Source organism: Cyphomyrmex costatus, unplaced genomic scaffold, assembly GCF_001594065.2.
Source record: "Cyphomyrmex costatus isolate MS0001 unplaced genomic scaffold, Ccosl1.0 scaffold193, whole genome shotgun sequence".
Taxonomy (NCBI): domain Eukaryota; kingdom Metazoa; phylum Arthropoda; class Insecta; order Hymenoptera; family Formicidae; genus Cyphomyrmex; species Cyphomyrmex costatus.
The window spans coordinates 2579039-2601882 of NW_017275965.1; the positions used below are offsets into that span (position 1 = coordinate 2579039).

The following is a 22844-nucleotide window of genomic DNA, read 5'->3' on the forward strand; positions in this document are numbered from 1 at the left end:
GCTTGGGATTTTGTCGACGAACTAACGATTTCTCGGATAAGCGAAATTAAATTCACATGTTGCGAACATATTCCCATTTTTGCCGACTACTGCGAGATCATCGAACGACAGAAAAAACTTGCGGCGTCCGAGCACAAGCCATCGCCATCGAACTTGACCGTGGCCTTCGAAGTCTTTGCGCTCGTATAACGAGATACGAGGAATGTGAGCGGCCCAGAGTCACTGGTTGTACTTACGAAGACTACTTCGGACTGGTTACAGCAGCTAAATGTCTTATATCAAATAAAGATGACGCGATGTCGAAACGTAATCGGTTTTACAAGCGACATTTTTTGCACTTTTATTAATTTTTGTAATATTTTTTGCGTGACTGACAATGAACGATGCTCATAAATAGGAATTAATTTAATGAACTTCAATTAACTGATGTAACGATCTAAGGAATAACATAATAATTCAACATTGCGGTTACAATTTTATGATTATTAAAAAATGAAACAATCTCAGAAAAAACAGACCTTAGAAAAGAGGTTTAATAGTGTTATGGATATTTTTTTATTCATTTCGATTAAAAATGTCAATATTTTTTAATGTTCCACAAAGTTATGGTTCTTATTTATATAATACTTATTTATATATATAATTAAATCCACACACACACACACAATTTATTATATATTTAAAGTTATTTTTAATAATTTCCATATCTAGTTATATATTTGAATTACAATTTGATATTTTCTCAGCTTAGTCTAATAAATTCTCTCTCTCTCTCTCTCTTTGTCTTGATTGAAATCCGTAACAATTCTTAACGAGATAAACGTGTAATAAACCGCTTCAGTACCTCCTTGAAACCTTCTTGAAGTCTTTACACAATGCTCAGTCGTAAAAGACCATCTCTCTTTTGAAAAGTCATGACGAATACAAAGTCTTTTCAAAGATGTTTATCCAAGTTCGAGGAAAGTCATTGGAAAAGTTTTAACGAGTGCTAGGTGATAAAGTTTTGCGAGAACATTCGCATCCGATACAATACCATCAGGGTTTATTATAATTAAGAGAAATTCATCAATTATATTTTTTTCTGATAAAATCAATCTTATTTATTTTTGTTTCAAAAGTTCTTTATATTATTTTCTATATTAGGACAAATGTAACTCAAAATTAAGAATATTTGATATTATATAAATTTATTTCAACAGTAAATTTATAACTGTTTAATATAAAAACATAAGATTTAGTTTAACGATTTTAGTTCTCGATATTTCATCATCTGTCTACAATCTAAGTTCTTTTATCCAGCTCAACTTTTTTATTGTTCTAAGCTTCAAAAACATCAGTTTTTGAGAGTCATTTTTCGATACATCTCTGAAGTGTATGTTATGTTTGTTTAGGAGAGAACCGCCGATGGAGCCATTTCAGCTCCACTAACCACTTCAATTTTTTTCTTTGTTATGTTAAGTACAGTATATAATATATTGAAAATATAAATGTAAATATAAATAATTTTAGCACACACACACACACAATGCAAATGAAATCAAAATAACTATTACCTAATCGAAAACATATGTAATAGCAAATTATTAAATCAGCACTTTTCTGAAATTTCTGTGGAATACGGCAAATATGGCAATTATAATGTAAAAAAATCTTTTCAAAACAATATTTTTTAAACAACAATAAATATTGTAATATTAGATCATGTGAAAATAATATGCAATATAAATTTTATTTAAGCATTATTTTATCTTACCTTTATGTTACATCGATAAAAGCGCATGTTAAATAAGAAAACTGAATTATTTACTAATAGTTCTTGTTTTTTATTCGATTACAAATGGACATAACTCATTACCGTTATATATACGTAATAGTTCAAGAAGAGGATTTGCAACAACGGCGTTGACATACCGGTCTTTCAAATCAGGATCGATGTGTCGAAGGATTCACGAGTGCATGGTATCCGGTATACCATGTATCGCGACGAGTGGTGGTTCGTTTTGATATCCTGCATCGTTGCACTTGATAAATCGTTCTATATTACGAAACAGCGGGAGCTACTATAAGCAACATATAAAAACGAAGAGTGACTGGGGAGATGCATCTAGCGAGCACTTTGTTTCACATCTTCTTTTATTTATTATGCGTCTGACTGAGAGAGATAGCTTTCCCGTTATTTTTCCAAGAAATATAAAAAATTATGCTTTTATAAAGTCAATTAGTTTTTACATATTTTTATAGAGCGAAAGTTATAATAGTTAGAAAAATTATATCGTAGCAAATGCTTTTTCGAATTTTAATGAAATTAAAATAAGCTAGTAACAAATATAATATATAGAGTAAATCGGAATAAAAATAAATTTAAAAAATTGTGCGCAAATTCGAAGGCGACTTATTGTTATTCAAGTTGTTCGAATTAAAGCAATATTCAAGTATAAATTAGAAAAATTAGAACACTTTTGTAATGTAACATAACTTCAACCCAAATTATCGATTGAGTCTACTAAAAACTTTATTGGATTATGATAACTGTTATTAAGATTCAATAGTCTCAACTCGACGACTCGTGCAAAAGAAATACTCGCGGAAGTTATAACATACACATATTAAAAAAATATAAAGTAGTTACTTGATACTTGATACACAACCGTGTCTTTTCAGATATTTACGTTTTATATGGTAGATTTAATTGACATTTTCTTGTACATTATTTAACATTTTAACATTTTAACATTTTAGATGTTAAAATGTCTCAACCAGAACTGATTAGCGATCTGAACGTACCTGAAAATCCACAGCACTCCTGTCAATGTTCTACAATTAACAATATGGATTCTATAAGAACACCGAGGGACAGAATGGAAAGGAATATGAATAACTCTAGAATCTCCAACAATCAAGATCTCCCGCGAAATTTGGAAACCTTACAGAATGTTTTTGAACCGATACGAAGGTTGGAGAGTCCCCATCAAGATAAATCACAGATCAGTTTGGACAATACTAGAAACGTTGATCTTCTAGAACATCAAGCAAATATATCGTCTAATTCTAGATCCATGAATAATCAGAATTCATTGTTATCTCTTCATGGACATAATCTTTCGTGCAGTCCTCGCAACTTGGATCTATCTCGCAATTTGGCTTTTGAAGCGGCCCGAAGGGTCCAGGAAACCTCGAATCTGCAGGACAATCAGCACAATCACAGTTTAACCTCGAGTCCTAGTCCATTGTTGGAGACAGGGCCGAATGTACTTGAGACGACTAGCAAAGAATTAGATAAACAGTTGGAGGATCACGCCGGCTTATCGCCACAGAAACAAAGCTCCAGCAAGGAGAAACTGAAAAACGTGCAGCAGGTGTTGAATCCTTATCAGCATCACCACGAAGCGATGGAGCGTGTTCATGGACATTTTCATAGCGACATACATAGCCATATTCACAAGCACAGTGACAATTTTAGAAATAACACAAATCTGGACGAAGGCTTGATAGGCTTTCAACATCAGCGACAGCATACGCATTATCATCACAACAACGCAAAGACAAATGTCACTCATCATCACGGATCTGGAGTACATCATACACATGCGCAAGGAATGACTGGACATCACCATGGAAGTCTGACAACTAGTCTTACTAGCCATGTCCATGGAAATTCTGGCTCTATGAACGGATCTGGTTTGTACTTTCTTTTATTTTTACGATCTTTGTATTAATTATTATAGTATATAAATGAGTTGATTGTTACGTTCTTGTTTCAGGATCCGGTTCCATGAATCAAACTAGCTCGGTCGCCTCCATCGGACATCATCATCCAACTTCTATGCCTATAGCGGCTACGATAAACCACCTGAACTCCCCCCACAGTCATCATCGGCTCAACGCTGGCTCCAGCTTAGCTCACCATTCGAATTCTACCTTTCCCAGCGATCATCATGGCACTTCGGGTGCTCTGAGCGGCGCGTCATCGAATTCGAGCATGATGAACCACGGTGGATCGCCCACGGTGCACCGGCACGTGGTCAACGTCAACAGCAGCTTATCGACGACACCCTTGGGTGGTCACCACCACGGCAGCTCGTCGGGTAGTTTAACCGGTCATTCTAGCGTGAATCATCATCACGTCAGCTCCGGTATATCGTGCGAATCCTCGTCGTCGAATGCTAATACTAGAACGCACAGTAGGTTAGATCACGTCCACGATCATCATCATCACCTACAATCGGTGCATCCGTTGCACGCAAATCATCCCGATACCAGACCGAGAGATCGAGCGCCTTCAAGTTTGGATCATCACGGACATCTTCACGGTCATTTGCACAATCACGGTCACCCGCATGGCCAGAGCGACACTAAAAACGCGTCTCTTATGGGCATCGACGCTATTCAGGTATATAAACCTAGATATTTTATGATTTACTGTACTATAAAAATTACGAAATTTCCGTACGTACTTCGAGATGCTACAAAATTTTATAGATTTCTCTCTCTGTCTCTTATAATCGTAAAAGGACTATTTTAAGAAATTAATTAGATTTTGCACGATTGCACTTTCATAAATTTTCCTTGTGCTTTGCCAAATGAGGAGAATGACTTATGCCACCGTTCCGCCCAGCGGCTCGTATATTCCTAGCCGTTTTTGCCGCCACATCTGAGAAAATACATGTTCGTGAATCGCCATATCTCTATCCGCGCACGCTTGAGTTACGTTCGCCGTGTCCTGGCCACGCGAGAAGCTATAAATCGTGTACTAAGCAACGGTTCTGCCCTTAGAGCTTATATCAGGAAATATTTTCAGCCGAGGGCCAAATGTGCAGCGCGCGGACGAATGATTAATGATCGGTGCCCGTTGCAGAGATGTTCGAATTTCACCGCGAGTGCGACAAAAAATATTTTATCGGATATTATTTACCTGCAAGTGTTGATAATGAAGCTCTTAATGACAAGTTAACATTAAAAAAAGTCGTACGTTCTATACTTAGCTTAAATTTAGAACGCTATTGATATTTTGAATGATAAATATTATTACGCAAATTTTTTACGTACGACTAAATACATAGATCGTATTTAATTAATGTAACAAGATTTTTACATATTTTAACATTTTTAATAAAAAATATTTATAAGCTGTATAGATCTTTATATAAACACAAATAGTCTAATTGTTAATTTAAAGAAAAAAGGAGAACATATTCACACTACTAAGACAAAACTGCTACAAAATTAAAATTACTTATCGTACTCTCTATTACGATAGAATATCACTAGAAGATCCAAATGATATATGTATAACGGAATGAATTTTTAAAAGCTTGTTCCTGATTGTCCTCGTTTTTAGTATGGCAGATTGGATTTCCTAATGAACACTGAAAGCATAGTTTAGCGCTTAATAACCTCGCCTACTTGCACTTAAAATTTACATACGATAGCATTCTATGGTTAACGATTATGATCTTCAAGAGTTAAATAGTTAATTATCGAGAAAGACGTTTGAACCATGATAATATCATTACTACTAACATTCACACAAAACGCGGTGGACATTTATTGCTCGTAAAAAGTAATAATTTCGTTTTTTTTTATTACTTCATATTACTTTATAATTTCATTTTTTATTACTGCTATGAATGAATATTCGATAGCTTGTACTTAATTCTCTTAACGATTCGATAACGATACATTTCGACATATAGATCTTAAGTCCTATAAATTTTTATTGTTCATTTTAGAATTAACGACAAGACACTCTAATATATTACAACTCATTAAATATTATTCGCGTAATGCAAAAAAAGGTTTTTTTATTAAATGCATTCTTTCTTATCATTCTACTTTATCAGATCTTCATTAATGTAAGTATTTCGATGTTTTAGGTTTCAGCTCCAACGAAGAACAAATGTCAATGCCATGTGATGCAATCCGGAGGAAATAACGGAGGAACTGAGGGCGAAAGTGACGGGGGCGTCGAAGTGGCATCAAGAACACATCAACCTCCTGCTCTTCCACCACGTCCACCACCGAGAACAACGAGACGTTACGAGACGACTACTGCCAATCAATGTAAGTTGCTTTATGTTTATGCACATTACATTTATAATTTTTATTTATGATAATAATCACATTGGAATAAAAAATTGTCAATAAAAATATAATAAACTCAATAGAACATCAAATATCTTTTATTCACTTAATTTCAGAAATTTGTTGTAAAATCTAAAACAAGTTTTTAAATGTAAATCTTCTTTTTACTTATTATTTATATTAATTAAACTTTTTATAAAATTTTTTAATATAACGATGAAATTTATGGAATAATTTATAATATTAAACAGAGTTGTATTTTTATGGATTTGATATATTATTATCGGGTGTAATTTTCCATGCTTGCACATTGATATGAATTCTCGGTACATGAGATATGAACACACACTATATTAATATCTACTCCATATGACTCAATTTCCATTTGAAATTGAAATATCAACTAGTCGTTAAAACGCCAGCTGGCATTTCCTAAAAATTTGCCGAGCAATTTCGAAATGTTGGCTGGTGGTAGTTTCATCCTATGTCGGGTAATTTCATGATTATCCGATAATTGCACTATCAGCCGGATGAGGAGATGGCAATGTTGCGTTTCTTATCAGACGTGGACGTGCATTATCGACGACCACGCGTTAGATTTCTACCCCGTTGCTCGTGGAATTGCATCCCTGCATTCCTATAGAATTTCAATCCCCGACCGCACCGAGTCGCTCGAATCATCCGGGGGGTATATCGACCAGTCGATGGTTGCAGCAACCGAGAGTAGAACGATCCGGACGATCCTACCCTATTGAGGGATGTGAGCGACTTGAAAACGGATCGACGATACGATAGCTAATGTGCTAACGACGTAGCGTTTGCGTTCTAAGTGTGCTTGGCATCGTTTCCTTGTTGACGTAAAAAAAAAAGCCGATTCACCGCGGTTCTTGGATTTGACAAGCGCTACTGATTGGCCGCCACCTGTGGGACACATCACAACGTGTCTGCCACCGACAACTATGAATTCTCTCGAGTGCGCGATCGTCGATATGCGGATTATTTTAAGACGAATAGACGATAAAGACCAACAGGGTGACGATTAGATCGGTTAACGAATATGTGCGAAGTTTAGCATTGAATAACGATTAGTTAAGAAGTTGACCTTAGTAATGATTTCCGATGACGATTATTGATGGTGAAAGTGAGTTGACCCAGCCAGAAATGCAAGACGAACAGGTGACTTTGGAGAATGGAGAACTTTCATAGTGACACGTGACCAGTGTAGAATATCGTAGACACGCATGACAGTAATGAAATGCTTATTACAGTCAAATCAATTAAATGTTTTTTAATATTTCAGTACAGAAAATTTTGAAAAAAGAAAAAAATTATAAATATTTATAACAAATTTTCATGTGAAAGTATACAATCTGGTCACCAAAGCCCCGAAGCCTGACCTACATCAAGGTCAGATTATTTCTCAAGTGTTTATAGCAAGGGATCTAAATAATTTAGGTCGAATTTAGGTATAGGTCACGATTTAATTAAATTCACGCCAATTCACGCAAACATAGCCATTGTTTCAACATCGACAAGTATTAATCATCCAATGCAGTTCTGAAAAGTGACATTAGGATAATATAAAAAAAATAATGCTTATTTTTTAAAATATTGTTTTAATAATAAAACAAATTGTTGACAAATACACGCTACATTAAATTCAATTCTGAGCAATTTATGATTGTTGATATATAATTCATTGTAAATTTTTTGCGCGTACTACTTTTAGTCTATACAGACATACAAGAAATCAAACATTAATCAGAAATTTTACCGAATCTTGCAGTTGCAAGGTTAAATTGGCGACGCCATGTAATGACAAATGATAAAAATGCAGTAATGAGCCAGCGGGATTGCTGAAGATTATTATGAGCTGACGCAAAGCGACACAAGGAAGATGGATAGCTATCCAATGCTCCAAATAGTGCGTTGTCGCCTTGGGATGGAGATGGACAACCAAGGCTATCCGTTCCCGATGGCGGCACACTCGCACTCGCACTTGCCGCATCACGCGCACTTCCCGAGGCCACATTATCCCTCTGGTATGCCGACAAACCCCTTTCGCTTATCAATCACCCCTTTTTGCACTCCCTTTGTGCACTCATGTGCATACTTATTAATAGGCACCCCGTGACGTTGTCTTAAGGCAAGGTCAAAGGTTGCGGCGCCTCGCTCTTTCAACGCACGCATAATGCGCTGGACTTTTCTAACATATAACATTGAAGATTAATAATTTTAAATTGTAAAATTATCAATTTTAATCAGCGCGTTTTGTTTAAAATTATTCCTTATAATTACTGTGATATTAACGAAGTAATAAACTTCAAACGATTTTCTTCCATATAATTTTTTATCAATTATTAAAAAATGATTGATGATTTATTGTTAGTTTATCTACCGGGAAATATGATAGGACAATTTAAGACAGTTTCTCCTATAACATTAAGCTCTATTTTTATTTGTATCTTTTTAGATAAACATTAGATTGTAAATTTTCTTTTAAATGACGTTTTATTATATTAAAGCGAAACTTTATATTTTGTAGTCTTATATACAAAGACCAAAATTCTAAGCAAATATGAAATAACTAATTTGTTCTGGACGAACTGAAGCCAATACTTTTTTTGGCGGTAAATACCACAGGTAGGCGTGCCACGATAGATCAGAAGCTAGACATTGTGTTACGTCCAAAGAAAACCGCAGAGTTTGTCAATTTCCCAACCCCCGATTTTATAAAGTGGAATATGTGTACGTTTCGAACGTTGATGTTACCGATTTCTCATCATTGTCCTCGGAGCGATGAAAACGGTGGATTCACCCTCCGTAGAACGAAATCGAAAGAGCAGTTTTCTTAAAAGGATTCTTTCGACTTTTCTCCTCTCTAAGAATTTCCACTCCGTAAATTTTATATCCCGCCTTTGAACGGTAGATTAAGATCAGAAGATGCATCTCGCGCTTCAGATATTTCTTAAAGATATTTGTCGAAACTCATACTTGGAGAAACGTATATCAAATCTCTCTCAGGATCTTAAATCATCTTTTCATCAGATTTTTATTTCAGTAGATGCTTTCAAATTTCACCCGATGTATTTTTTACTGAAAATAAATATAAATTTTTAGCAAACATAGTTTGTGGTCCTCTGTCTTTATAAAAATGTCATACGACTGTACTCGTATTTTCACTTGCGCTCACACTTCAATATTCTGTTATTAATCCTTCAATATTTTCCACGTGTCAGCTATATATTTAATAAAGAAAAATATAAAGTAATTCTGACAAAGTTTTTTGAAAATAGGAATATTAGTTCTCATTGTCTTTAAAGCTACGTGGTATATTGACGCTTGAGAATTCATTGAGAGAGAACTTCCAATACACGGTCGACGTACTGGACTCAATAGGAAGCTTTGACAATGGAAGTCGAACCCGGATGCCGTCAGACGAAGTAACACAGCTGTGTTGAACGTTACAAAAGCAGCATCGTAGGCATTCCTCAACGCGGTTGCGATAGAAACAGAATCGACGGTTACTGAGTATTTCTATGAGAATTGCAAGATAGGCGAGGAAATTGATTAAAATTTATTTGTAATCCAATATTTTTGAGTAAATAAACTAAAGAGAGCATCGTGGAACAGTTTGATTTAATTGTTTCTCTTTTATTCTTTTTTATTTCACAGGATTTAGCGTTTTTCATATCTTGCAATTTTGTGATTGTAATCCAAGTCTGTAAAGGCCTATTTGATGGCTCTAAATGTTGTCTTTTGTGGGTCTATTGACTCTTTCTGAGAGAAATCCCCAGCGGGAATAAACCGTGCTGGGTCCTCGGTTAGCAGGATAATGATTGTCCTCGCGTGAGAACATAACAGCCGCAGTCCTGATCTGGTCACAATGAGAAACGTGCCGCGAGCGAAATTCCACGAATATCCGTAGACGGCGATTACTCTCAAACTCATGTGATATTCCCGTTTCGATAATGCATCGTTGGCGGGATCGAAATTAACTACAGCCTTGACATCACCGGATTTACGGATCCGCGTCATCGATAGCCAAATACTCCTCGTGTATTATTTAACTTTTATTTCTAGAACTGAAGAAAATATTTAATGTGCGTGCAAGTATTCAGCGACTTTAATACATATTTTTCAAAATGGTTTTAGATGAAAAAATCAATTTGGTTTGATAGATTAATCCACCATCTGCAATTTGGGTTCTATTTCGCACAAATTTTATTCTCAAATTTCTGCGAAACAGAGAAAAGTGGAGTTTAGTTCCTTTTTCTAAAATAATCGAGAAAACCATTTGATAATGTAATAGACATGTTAAAAAGTAACCCTGAATTTTTCTATACTTTTTAAAAGCCTAGAACAGTAAAAAAAACTCGAGTTCTACAAAAAAAAATTTACTTTGGTCTCAGAAAAAGGGAGTAAAACACAGACAGAAGGTTAAGTGAATTAAAAATAAATTAAATTGTTAAATTTTTGAAAAGAGAGAGAGAAAGTAGCAACAATCACATCTGTAAATGGATCAAGTCGTTGTAATCTTGCATTACTTATGGAAATATCGGTACCCCATGCACGCGCAAGGCTTTTTACCAGAGTGATTAGAATTTCATGGATCGATTTTGCAGGTAACATTGGCGAAGGTGGCTGCTGCAAGAAGTACATTGTCCTTTGCTATCTCTGCGGTGGATTGAGCACGGCAGTCGGCAGCCTTTTTTTGGCGGTGCACATGATCCTTTCGTCCCATACGGACAGTTTAGCGCTCTTCGAAACCGTGCCATCTTACGTTCCCGGACTTATGGTGAGAGGCAAAAATCGATCGGTCGTATTACCAAATGTATCGATCTTAACGTGCTATCCATTCTAATGATTGTACGTAAAAACAATAAATGTATCGAACAATAGTATTGAGTAAATTAACATCGAGCTGCCAAAATTTTTATGCTGCTAGCATAATTTTACATACGTAATTAATTCCTTTTAATTTGATAAGCTTTTACGCAGCGAATCTGTAATGCGTAATAATTGCTTTATCTGTTCAATTAGCACGGTGATAGTAATATTTGGAACGCACAGTGATTTAATAATTTGACGAATAACTTGATGAATAATTAATTTGTCGTTTCAGTTGATGATAATGGGTTTCTTCACAATGCTATTCGCTAGGCGACAGCACAGATATGGACTTCTAGTAAGTTTGCCGCGTAAACTTTTCGTCCCCACAGGAAAGCCGTCATTGCCGCTGACAGTTCTGCTATTAAACTGGGTTTATAACTTTTGCAGCTGAAAGTCTGCGGTTCTGTGGGAGTGGTGTGCGCGCTGGTGTGCGTACTCGTCACCGTCACAACTACGGTAATTCACATGTCCCGATTGCAGAACCTTCGCGAGTGCGTTTACACTGCGCGCGCGAGGTATGTATAATCTCTCTCTCTCTCTCTCTCTCTTTCTTTTATATCCCAGAAGAAATTACGGTGCCATAAAGTGGTAAAACGCCTCGCTGTCATTATGGAACAGTCGTATAGTTTGTGATGATAATAATGTTTTGCCTCTTATTATATGAAATTCTATCGTCCTTGCTCTATACAACCGAAATCTTTCTCTCTCCCTTTTTCTCTCTCGCGAAAATGTTAGATAGTAAAGTAAATCTTTCTTAATTTACCCATTTATTTTGAGTATATTACGTAAGAATTCCTTGTTCAAAATTTTTCTCAGAATTCTTCAGATAATTTTTGGAATCATTATTTAAATTTTAGAATTTTTTAGAATCTTTGTATAATTTTATAACTTTTTAAGAAAATCTTTTATATAAGTTGAAACATACCTTTCAAAGTTCTAAGAAAAATCTAATATATATACATATATCTGCTCTAAAATTTTTTTATATGAATTCTAAAATACATATTCTAAAATTTTTTAATTTTGTTACATTCTATAATTTCTGAAAAAACTTAAATCTGAAAAAGTTTAAAACATACTAAAGAAATTTTTATAAATTTAAAATGACAAATCTTTTAAAAATTGAAATATTATGACTTTTTTCTCTAAAGTATTAATAATTTTCCAAATGAAAAGTCCAGATATTAATTTGAAACTTGGATGTGATGATTCACCAGATCATGTACATGTTATGGCGTGCCGCAATCGAAGGAAGATCCCGGTGTGCTATTCGAGGGGACTCCTCACTGCGAAGCAGTGCACGGTGCGTTGTCGGATTGCCTAAGGGCCCTTTTCGGCATCTCGGTGGCCGGTATATTGGCCTGCATATTCTCTTGCATGCTGGTATATCAATTGTTGAGCCACGAGAAGAAGAAGATGTACTGGGAGCAGTTGGAGCTGAGATGCAGATCATTGTATGGCCAAGGCAGCACCGTGGGATTGCCGGCCGGATCCTGCGGGTGCTGTAACGATTGCGGAGGTGCGAACCCATGGTGGGCCCAAACACCTGGAAATCTGTACACGCCGAATCCTGATATGGCGCCATCCAGGCACGTAAAATATAATATTTTTTGTTCAGAAAATAGATATATTCAAAACTAGATATTATCGTTTTTAATAATTCCTTTTTAAATAAAAGTTAGTATAAAATAAAATTCATATACACTAAAAATCTTTAAAAATTACAAACATGCAACATTTTTTTTAAAGAAAGACTTAATCCTATTAATAAATTATATACAATATAACCAATGACCAATTTACAGCTATATAGTCACTAAATGTTTATATTTAATTTGATTTTAATATTCAATAACAATTATTAAAGCGTATATATCTAATAAAACTCTGATAGAGATTTTGTGAATTTTATATTAAAAAATAAAGTACAATAAACATTTAAAATATAATAAGTAAAGAAATACATGCGCGTTTTTAATTGTATTTTATATTTTTATAATTCATTAATATATACATGTTATTGATTAAAACGGTTTTTTTTTTATTCCTGATATCTACTAAAAGACTTTTCAAATCTCGAGAATGTGATAAACGACGCATCCTTTGAAGTTTACTTTTATTCACCATGGAATGAACTGGCAATAAAACGCGCGGCCACGCACGTCAATTTAAAGTACATACACCAGTACATAGACACACTAGTAGATATTTCTCTGAACATTGTACCTATCCAACGAGAAACCCGTCTGGTCTGGCATTGATCCCAAGAGTACGCAAAAAGGATAAAAAGAAAGATAAAAGAAAATTATATTTGTATTGCACATGAATCAGTTCACAGATCGTGAAGTCTTTGTTGAAGAATAATATCGCAGTTACAGATCGATAAGATAATACTTTTATCGTAATGTGTGCAATATATAATTTAGTTTTGGAGATATGTACATAAAAAGTTTAGACTAAAAAGTCTTAAAATGTATTACGATAAAACATTATAAATATGTTTCTTCAATTTTATTTAAAAATAATTAAATCAATAAGGATGAAAAATCTCCAAAATGTTTTATTTTATACAATACATAAAACAATAATTTACTATACTTATCTGTTATTGTGACAAAGATAAAAAATTAATAAATATAATATTAATATATATATATATTTTTTTAAATATTAAAAATTAGAAGAGTAGAGTATGATAAATTTAGATGACCTTAGAATGTAAAAAGATCTAATTTTTATATCAATAGGAATTAATATATCGTTTTGTTTTTATAGGAGATGGCGATTACCTTGGTCAAGATCGAGAGGTCCAGCACCGAGTCCAGATTCGAATTATGGTTTTCATACGCAAACACGATCAACGGAAACCAATGTAGATAGCGGAGCCGGCCCTTATAGTGTCTTTAACTCGCAGTCGAGTGGTCCTTATTCCGTTTTAAATGCTCCGAATGCTCCATATACTCCGAGCACTGCGTCGTACAGCGTTTTAGAAACTCCATTGTGGGGACCACCACCTCCGTACAGCGATCCTAACAGTCCTGCCAGACGATCGCAAATGACCGAATCGAGAACCAGAATTGCCAAGAGGATGGATAACTTTGAAAATAACGAAGGTAAAATGTCAATTATTATAAACTAATGTTTGATATAATGAATGGTATAATAATCAATCAAGAGAAAAAAAGTCTATTTAAAAAGATATAATCGCTAATCTATTAATTTCTGAATATTAATAATTAGAAATTAAGCTGTTGCATTTTTCCGAAATGTTTAGACCACAGACCGAGATCCACAAAGCGTCCTTCTGATAATTACGAGAATGCCGAGGAGATCTCTAATAGCACAGATCCTGAGGGCGGGAACGAGGGAACCATCAAAGGTAGGAGAACTAGAAAGCCTTTGAAGGGCGTAGAAAATGGGGCGTTTCAACAAGAAACTAATCCCGGCTCGAAACAATCTGAGAGCGAACTGTATTTCGGTGACGTGTCCTCATGCTGCGGACCTGAAAGTAGTTTTTACGATCTAGCTGTGGAAAAAGAAGGTACTTATTAAAATTATTTCTGCGACGATTATGTAATATTTCTTCTAATAAAAATTCTACATTAAACTCGGTACTTCGATATTTATCGACATTTGTGTCGATTATACAAAATGTATACTTAATTACATTTATACTAAATGTATTTATACATTTAGAAATTAATATCCTTTTTATAATTGTTATATTTAAGTTAAATTTTGTAACATTAAATATAAATCCATAAATGTGTAAAATATTCTTTAACACTGCAAAGCTGCGTTGATTCAATTTAAAAAAAATTATTTATTCCTAAATTATTGAGGTTAAAAAATTATTTATTTTTAGATTATTGATTTCAAAGATTAAGTAAAAACGTTTTTTTTACAAAATTTTTGAAGTTTTTGGTATTTTTGTATTTTTTTGTAGGTACAGAACATCCAGAAGGCGTAGACTATCTGGCGACTAAGCTGGGCAAGCGTCAACTATCGAAGAGATCTCGATTGCCTCTTCCTTTGCCTGCGGACAACGGCGATATTCCGTGTGACAATTATGCGAACAGCGACGAACCGAGAAGCACGAGAGGTCCATTCCTTGCTCCAGACGCGCAATATGAGGTGATTCAACAAGGCTACTCCTATTACGGGTCGAAAAATGACGAGGAGCATGAAGGTCCGCCGAGTTCTAGCTACTTCCGGGAAGAGGAGAACGAAAGAGGACGTGAAAGGGATTATAGGGATTACAGAAACAACCAGGAGGAGGAAACGCCACAGTGTTGTTTGAGCGATTCGACGACTCTGGACTCTGGTTGGCAAAGCGGAGAGCAGCAGCAATCGGACGATAACGTCCGACCGGTAAACGTGTGATTTTAGACCTGTAAGATTCTTAGCGAAAACGATAAAATATTGATTTCCTGGAAGTGTTACATGAAAACCATTAAATTAAAGTAGCGAAGATGCCCGACAATAGCTTTTGATCTGTAAATATTTTAGATCGATCATATGTAGGCCTTGTTCTTAAGTATAGAAAACGACTGAAATTGCTGGGATTCAATCCCTTTGATCTTAATTGATGGAATAGAGAAGTTAAGGAGAACGTAGTTCGAGTTTGACAGATATGATCCTAGTCGGTTGATAACAGGTTTGCTTTTGAAAAGTGTAGCTAAACTTAATTAAACAGTTGATGCACTAAGTTTAAATAATGTAGTGTGAAATACTCTCGATGTGTGTGTCAGTTCATATCATATCGATTTCCCTTCTCCCAAAAAAAGCAAAATTGCTAAAAAGACTTACTTAAGACAACATTTCGCGCTTTTTAAATTAAGTAGTAGTGATGCATGACACAAATATTTTTTCCATAAATAGTGTAATTCAATAGTTAGTAACTTAATTTTCGATATATTAAATTTTCAAAATATAAATCGATTAAATGAACATTACATGCTACAATAATCTCACATTTTCATATTAAAATAAATATTTTGATTTCGACGTTCTTTACACGAAGTGATTGACGATGAATTATATGCCATAAAAAACACATCGCTAATTAAATCCAGACTTTAGTGATAATTTGTAGTAATAGAAAACAATAATAACACAAATGCTGATCTCGATTTCGACAAGAGCAAACTGCCATTAATTTTTTTTTTATAAGAAGCTGCCAGTTTAATATAATTTATATATGTGTAAATTTTGTTCTTTGATTGAAGAGTAGACGTAATTAAAAGTAAAATCAAGTGATAAATTATGCTTGATAATTTATCCTTGATAAAATCGAACAATGTGAACAATTAAAAACAACTGCATAAAAGGTACATTATAATACTCGTCGTGTTCAGCATTAGACGTGCATCGATGATCATAATGGATGAAGCGAAGCTAAACTTGTCCATATTAAAACATGATTACTTTAAATAAATAAAAATATTAGACTCATAGGACGAAATACTCATGGCAAATTGTATGTATTTTTGCTAATTGTAGTGTTGCTCGTGCTGACCGTAGTAATAAATAATAGTGAATGTTAAGTATAATCGATAAATTATTTGCGATGAGAGAGCGAATGAAGGCGAGCGGGAGAAAATAAAAAGGAGGATTAGTTATGAGGTTGGGGATCGTTTGTTGAAAATATATATCCGCCAACAAACGGCTGTATGTTTATTAAGAAAACATTCGCTTTATTAGATATTCGTTTATTATTTCGTACTATTTATTTATCTTGATAGTAATATACGCTACAAGTTTATATCTTTATCTGATATTTTTGCCGAAATTTTAAGTCGATTGCGTATTGGAATTAAAATCATCGATCAATCAACAATTGTTCTTTGTTGGATACACGATAGATACCATGTACAAAAGTGTGATTTACTCTTGCCAATTAGGTGTTAGCTGTAAATCTCAAATATAGTCGTTGATTATCTCCGATATATCAACGGTACGTTCATAATCATAAGAAATATTTATAATGAGAGTATAATTTTTTGCAATTAATAAATTGTTTCATTGTCATAATTCTGGTTTATTTCTTAATCTTGCTTGGTATCCGCGACTGAAATATTTTGTTCTACATTTTTTCCTTGGTTGAGAATTTCATGCGGATTTTTCATTTGATATACGAATCTGTATTCCCTTTTAGAAGTGTAGTCATTAATTATTTATCTTTCAATCTTAAAGTAAATTTCTGTAAGGGTTATTATCAATGCTGAGTTAATGAATTACTTGTTTAATGTTCTTTAAACATTACTTACTTCAGAATTCAGGTGGACCAAGGACGGGATATAGAAGGAATATAGAAAGATTAATTAAACCTATTAGACTATTAGGATACCTGTCGGTTGTCTATTTTCGTTATCGGACGTTCAAAACGCAAATGTGAATAAAATGCATATTTTATCATTCGACAGCATAGTCAGAGTGTAGTGCAGTAACTTATTATAATGCTATTTAAGAGAATGAAATGTACCTTGAGGCGAGCCGCGAGTCGTAAGTCCAATGCACCATCGAACAATGTACTTGACAATGATTAAGAATAAAGGATGATTATGCGAAAAACGCTGCGCTCAGTACGACAGACATGATAATCCTCTCCTTAAACCGTGGCTTGTCCTTCATATAAAAAAAAATTACTAGATATTTAATAAACGTGATAAGCCAAAACGTAAATCCCATTGCTTATTAAATATAGGTATAAATTATAAAATAGAAATAATAATATTCATCTTAGAGTATGGTATATTTTTTTTGTAATATTCGCTACAAATATAATATCTTTTGTATTATTCGTTTAAATCTATACAGTACGAAAACGAACACGAACGCAACTTCATGCACGCGAGTAAACGTTCGAAAGGAATGCGGATTCCAAGGTGGTATTGCTATTGTTAATAGTCTCCTTAGTTAATATCAGTAGCCTCGTTGGCCAATATTGCTTGATATATCGTAACAAGTTATTAAACTTTCACAATGAGTATACGAACTAAAGACAAAGTCTGGCACGTAATGTTATTTTTAATTCGATTCTTAGATCGTGAGACACGTAGATTTTACGAATTAAAATTGATATTTGTCGAGAATGTTGCAGTTTTATTAAATATTACCGTTGTAATCAATTTATGTGTACGTTAATCAATTAGCAATATTACTAAAGTTATCATTAAATAGAATCTGTAGCATACATATTGTTTAACAATAATACTATTTTTTTCTTTAAATATGATGGGAATTTTGTTTACATGAGAATAAAATGTAACTTCATATTGCATCGTAAGTCGTACGAAATTTCATAAATATTGGAGAAATTAGAAGTGTATCTAGATATTGCTATAGGTTGTTAAGTAGTAATGTATATACATATACGAAATTCGTAACACAGTGCACATAATTGTTTTGTACTGCATGATAGAGCACTTAATCAAATTACGAGTACATTCGTATAAAATTCAGTAAGATACGCTATTAAGTTATTTATATGCATTACGTAATTAACGTTCAATAATCGCGGTAAAGTAACGACTTTAAATAAATATTTAGCTTATGTAAATAATTAGCACCTGTAAATAAACGTTTAATTGTTCTCGATCTAAATTCAGTTGCAAACTGTTTACAAAATATATATATAGTCGATTAATTAATTCTTGCTCGTTTGTGAATATATGAATCATTATTAATTACTCGATTTGCGAAAGATACTTTTGGTAATACAGACAGCAATCTGACATAGCAAGTAACAGTAAATAATTTGTTTCCATTGCTGCTGCGATCGCTATGTAATCAATTTATGTTTAAACGCAGCATTGTCATGTACCTATCAAACGTTAAAATTAAGTTTTCTTATTTTCATACATAGGTATCATAAGTGGAACATATGTTTGTTATAATTATTCTATCTCTATAATTAAAAATAAAATATATGTATATATCTGCGTTATAAAAGAAACAAGTGTAAGTAGTAACAAGGTATACGCTAGAAGAAACTTAGAGAGAGAGAGAGAGAGAGAGAGAGAGAGAGAGAGAGATCGGTACAGTATTGTATTATCTATAGTATTAAAGTACTATTAAATTGGTGTGTGTAGAAAGGACACTAGTCCAAGACACACAAAATTCAAGATTTGACAAAAAAATATATGATATACATCCTATTAAAATATAAAAGCCTCTTTTATGAGAATTTTGAGTGGCCAACAACTAAATTTAAAAAGCATTTAAAAAAAAACTCTTTAATATACATAGTATAATTTAATCTTTTCCGATAACAAGTTTATGCAAAATTTTGTCAAATAATTTTATAAATGTTCAAACCGGAGTTGAATCATTTTATTTTTATTTTATTTTAATTTATTCTTGAAGTTTTTTATTACTTTTATTTAAAATTTTATAATATTGCAGCAGAGCGTTAATTTTAGTGTTTTTGAAATTGTTTTGTGTAAGTTATCTCATATATTTTTTTTAATTTTAACATAAAGAGAGATTATTATTGTTTCACGTAATTTAAGATAAAGTACCTGTAGCATATTAAAGAATCTTTGATTTTTTTTCACCGATTCAATTTTAGGAATATTTAATAAGAAATGTTACAAAATATTTCCAAATTTTTTTAAAGTAATAAATTATACTAATATTTCGTGACAAAAAAAGGATGAAATATAAAATATTTTATAAATGTTTTAAGATATGTCTATGGAAAATCTATCAAAAAATTAGAGTCTATAAAATTATTAGCTTCAAGCACATTCAACAACTCTATCTGTTGCCTGATTTGCCAGGAATCTCTCAACTCTTTCCCTAAATTCCTTATTAGATTCTGGCAATGGTAATCGCGAACCGATATCAGCGAGTCCTTGCAAATTCTGAAAAGCTTCCGACAGTCGGCGATCGTGATCCAAAATATCCGGTTTGGGTGCTGGGGGTTTTCTCTTTTGCTGCGGCAATCTTGTCGTCTTTGATTTGACAATGTTGACATTACTGTTTTCCGGTAGTTGATTTATCATTCCGCAGAACGCAATTTTTGCGCTTAACAGCGACCACAAGATCTCTAAAAAAGAAGCCATCAAGACGTTTAAGGTCAGCAGCATTCTGGCATGCGAGTTCTCAAAATCTCTGTGCCAGAAGATCTGAGTTTTGTCCTTTGTTAAATTCATTGATCCTTGTGTAATATTTATCGTGCTTTTATTGTGGAAAATTACTCTGGATATCATCATCCTTTCTTCAAGTATGAACGATGCTTCTGTCATCGTGGGATTATTGTGAACTTCATCATTAATATGAAAGTTTGATGTGTTAAACTCGTTGCTTGGAGATTTTAAAGTGACAGGTAATTTATTAGAATCATTAATCTTCAAATAATCATAATCTTCAGTGAAGTTGAATGAATAATCCTCGGTTGACATAATATCTGCATGAGTATTGTTTGTAAGATTCTTGGTAGGATGAAGCGAATAATGCCGAGCATCGAGGGTTTTTTCCAACGGCCACAGAAATCCACGACTGCTGTTGGAAGCTGCCGCAACGTCGAAGATCGTGATGATGAAGCAGAAGATCGCTGCTACCAGGGAGAAGAGGTTACCGTAAAAGAAAATAGCAATGTTCCGGTCGATGTACCAACGTCGCCAAGCGAGGAGACCTGTCACGAACGGCACCAGGCATGCAATAAACAAAATCGGACCCTGAAAGGACAAGGCGAGAGTGCCCAAGAAGAGAGACAGTGCTCCGAGACCTAAGTGGACCAAGGACAGTCCACCGACTGTTGATGCTGAATAACGACGTTCTGATGGATACAAAGACGACAATGGTGGTTTCGTTTTCACTTTGATAACGTACACGGTCTCCGTCACTGTCTTCATCGCGACTGCACTTGATTGCACTAATAATTTAATTTGAAGAGTCTGATCGAGAGAAAGACTTATGTTAAGTACAATGCGTTCGGCACATTTTTGTTCGAGATAAACTCAATTCATGTAAGTCCACACAGTACATTGTCTCTGTCCACTCACATATTTAAAAGTTTACATTTCCATAAGTATCGTCCAATGTCGCAGAAGTATAAATCTCATTCAAATTGTGAAGAAAACATTTTTCTCTTCCTTGCACTGTCAAATAAAAAAAATTAATAAAATGTAGTATATGCTTGCTGTGTTACAAAATAAATATAATAAAAGAATCAAAATAAAATTTTATGAATGCATTTACAGATTAAAATATGTTAAACGAGATGAAAGTTGATATAAATTAATACAAATTTTGAAATATAAAACAATATATCACAATGATTCTTATCATCTGTTACAATTTATAAGCTAAAATTATATAATGTCTCTTTGAATGACATTTTAATATTTTCACACATTTTTTATTTATATTAATTTATTTACTCTCTTATTACAAGCAGTATAATAAATTATGTATATGTACCAAGCACAACATAAGCCAGTAATTTTCAATTGACTGAAAAGCAGATTATAAAGTTGAAAAGTTACGTGAACGTGATTGTGGATAATCAAATGAGTCACGATGCGCGATTGCGATCTTACAGTCATTTATGATTATATTGGGATATGTATTCCATAATCAAATATTTCATAATCGAATTTGAGACAAGATCAAATCGGGAACGTTTATAACGGTAAAGTCATCGATGTTTATAGCAAAGAAATTGCATTGACTTCCGCGTTGCTATCAAAAATAACCAATTATAGTAACCGCTTTTCATTTGACTTATTTGAAGTCTTCATCGATCTTCGCAGATTTTCCTTCACTCGACACGACTTCGTGAGATAGATGTTTTACGCAATCTATGAATAACAATCATTCGCTCGTGAAAGACTGCAGCTAGTCTCGAGCAACACCGAGCAGCTCACATCATAATACTCGTAAATATTTCTGTCATAAATAAAGTGAAAGAATAAGATTTTATTAAATGAGCATAATTTCAAAATTGGTTTTTTTTTTAACGCTAATATTGAAACGCTCTACAGAATAACGTGAGATTAAAAGGAAATTGTACGCTGTAATTGAAGTAACATGCAAGTAAAGAATTATTTTAAAGTTGCAACTAAATTAATCCAAAACTAGTTTTTATCTTGTAATTTGGTTCGCACATATTTATTGAATTTATTTATATAACTGATTCAGTTAATAGCATAGCTGAAGGATTAGACGCGTCGTTACCGTCGATCTTTTACTTTTTTCTCGTGCTAGTATTACGTAATTGATTACGAGACGTTGCGATTATGTTGCAAGTGTGCTCCTGTTTCTGTGCTCCTATTCGTTTTCACGTCGAATTAGCACTTAAACCTGTGTGAATCTTCGGTGAAATTTCTGGCGAACAATGAATGTGTATTTCAAGATAAATAATTCAAACAAGAAACTCTATAAAATGTTATATACAAAAGTTTTTTTTTTTATTTCAACGTTATTGCAAAATGTAACATTTAAAATATGAGGAATTAAATATTAAATTTGCGAACCATGCTTCAATTTTATTGCACTAATTTTATATCAACTTTATGTTCATAAGAATCTGAAGATGGATATCTCACAGAAATAAAAAAAAATTTTACAAATTTTATTTTATTATCGAACTTATCTAGGCAAGATGTACTGGCGGCAATATATAAATCACGTTTGATACTTATGCCGCGCTAAGACTTACTTTTGGTTTAATCAACTTTCAGAAAACGCACTTTTGTTATTGCATTTTGATAGCGTTAAACTCAAGGCTTGATAAACGATCACTCGCGCGCGATACTTGAGTAGCGACTGAATTATGAAGACTAGTCTTCGTTGAAATTGCTATGAACGAGCCTCCCACGCAACCGACTTGCAGTGAAAGGGACAACATAGAACAGCGCCGG

General features: G+C 33.6%; 2 protein-coding genes across 2 annotated transcripts; one reads left to right on the forward strand and one right to left on the reverse strand.

Annotated features, from left to right (window-relative positions):
* The first annotated feature begins 2747 nt into the window (after positions 1-2747).
* LOC108772779 (uncharacterized) lies at positions 2748-15826 on the forward strand. Its single transcript, XM_018538392.1, has 10 exons — positions 2748-3678; positions 3762-4390; positions 5874-6060; positions 10707-10879; positions 11207-11269; positions 11362-11489; positions 12192-12563; positions 13750-14087; positions 14249-14515; positions 14921-15826. Exons 1-10 carry the CDS (start codon positions 2748-2750, stop codon positions 15355-15357), a joined length of 3525 nt encoding a protein of 1174 aa, XP_018393894.1. The 3' UTR covers positions 15358-15826.
* Positions 15827-19715: 3889 nt separating this feature from the next.
* On the reverse strand, positions 19716-20834 carry LOC108772632 (uncharacterized). The gene has a single exon (XM_018538204.1). The coding sequence runs from the start codon at positions 20832-20834 to the stop codon at positions 19716-19718; it is 1119 nt and encodes a 372-aa protein (XP_018393706.1).
* Positions 20835-22844: the final 2010 nt, after the last annotated feature.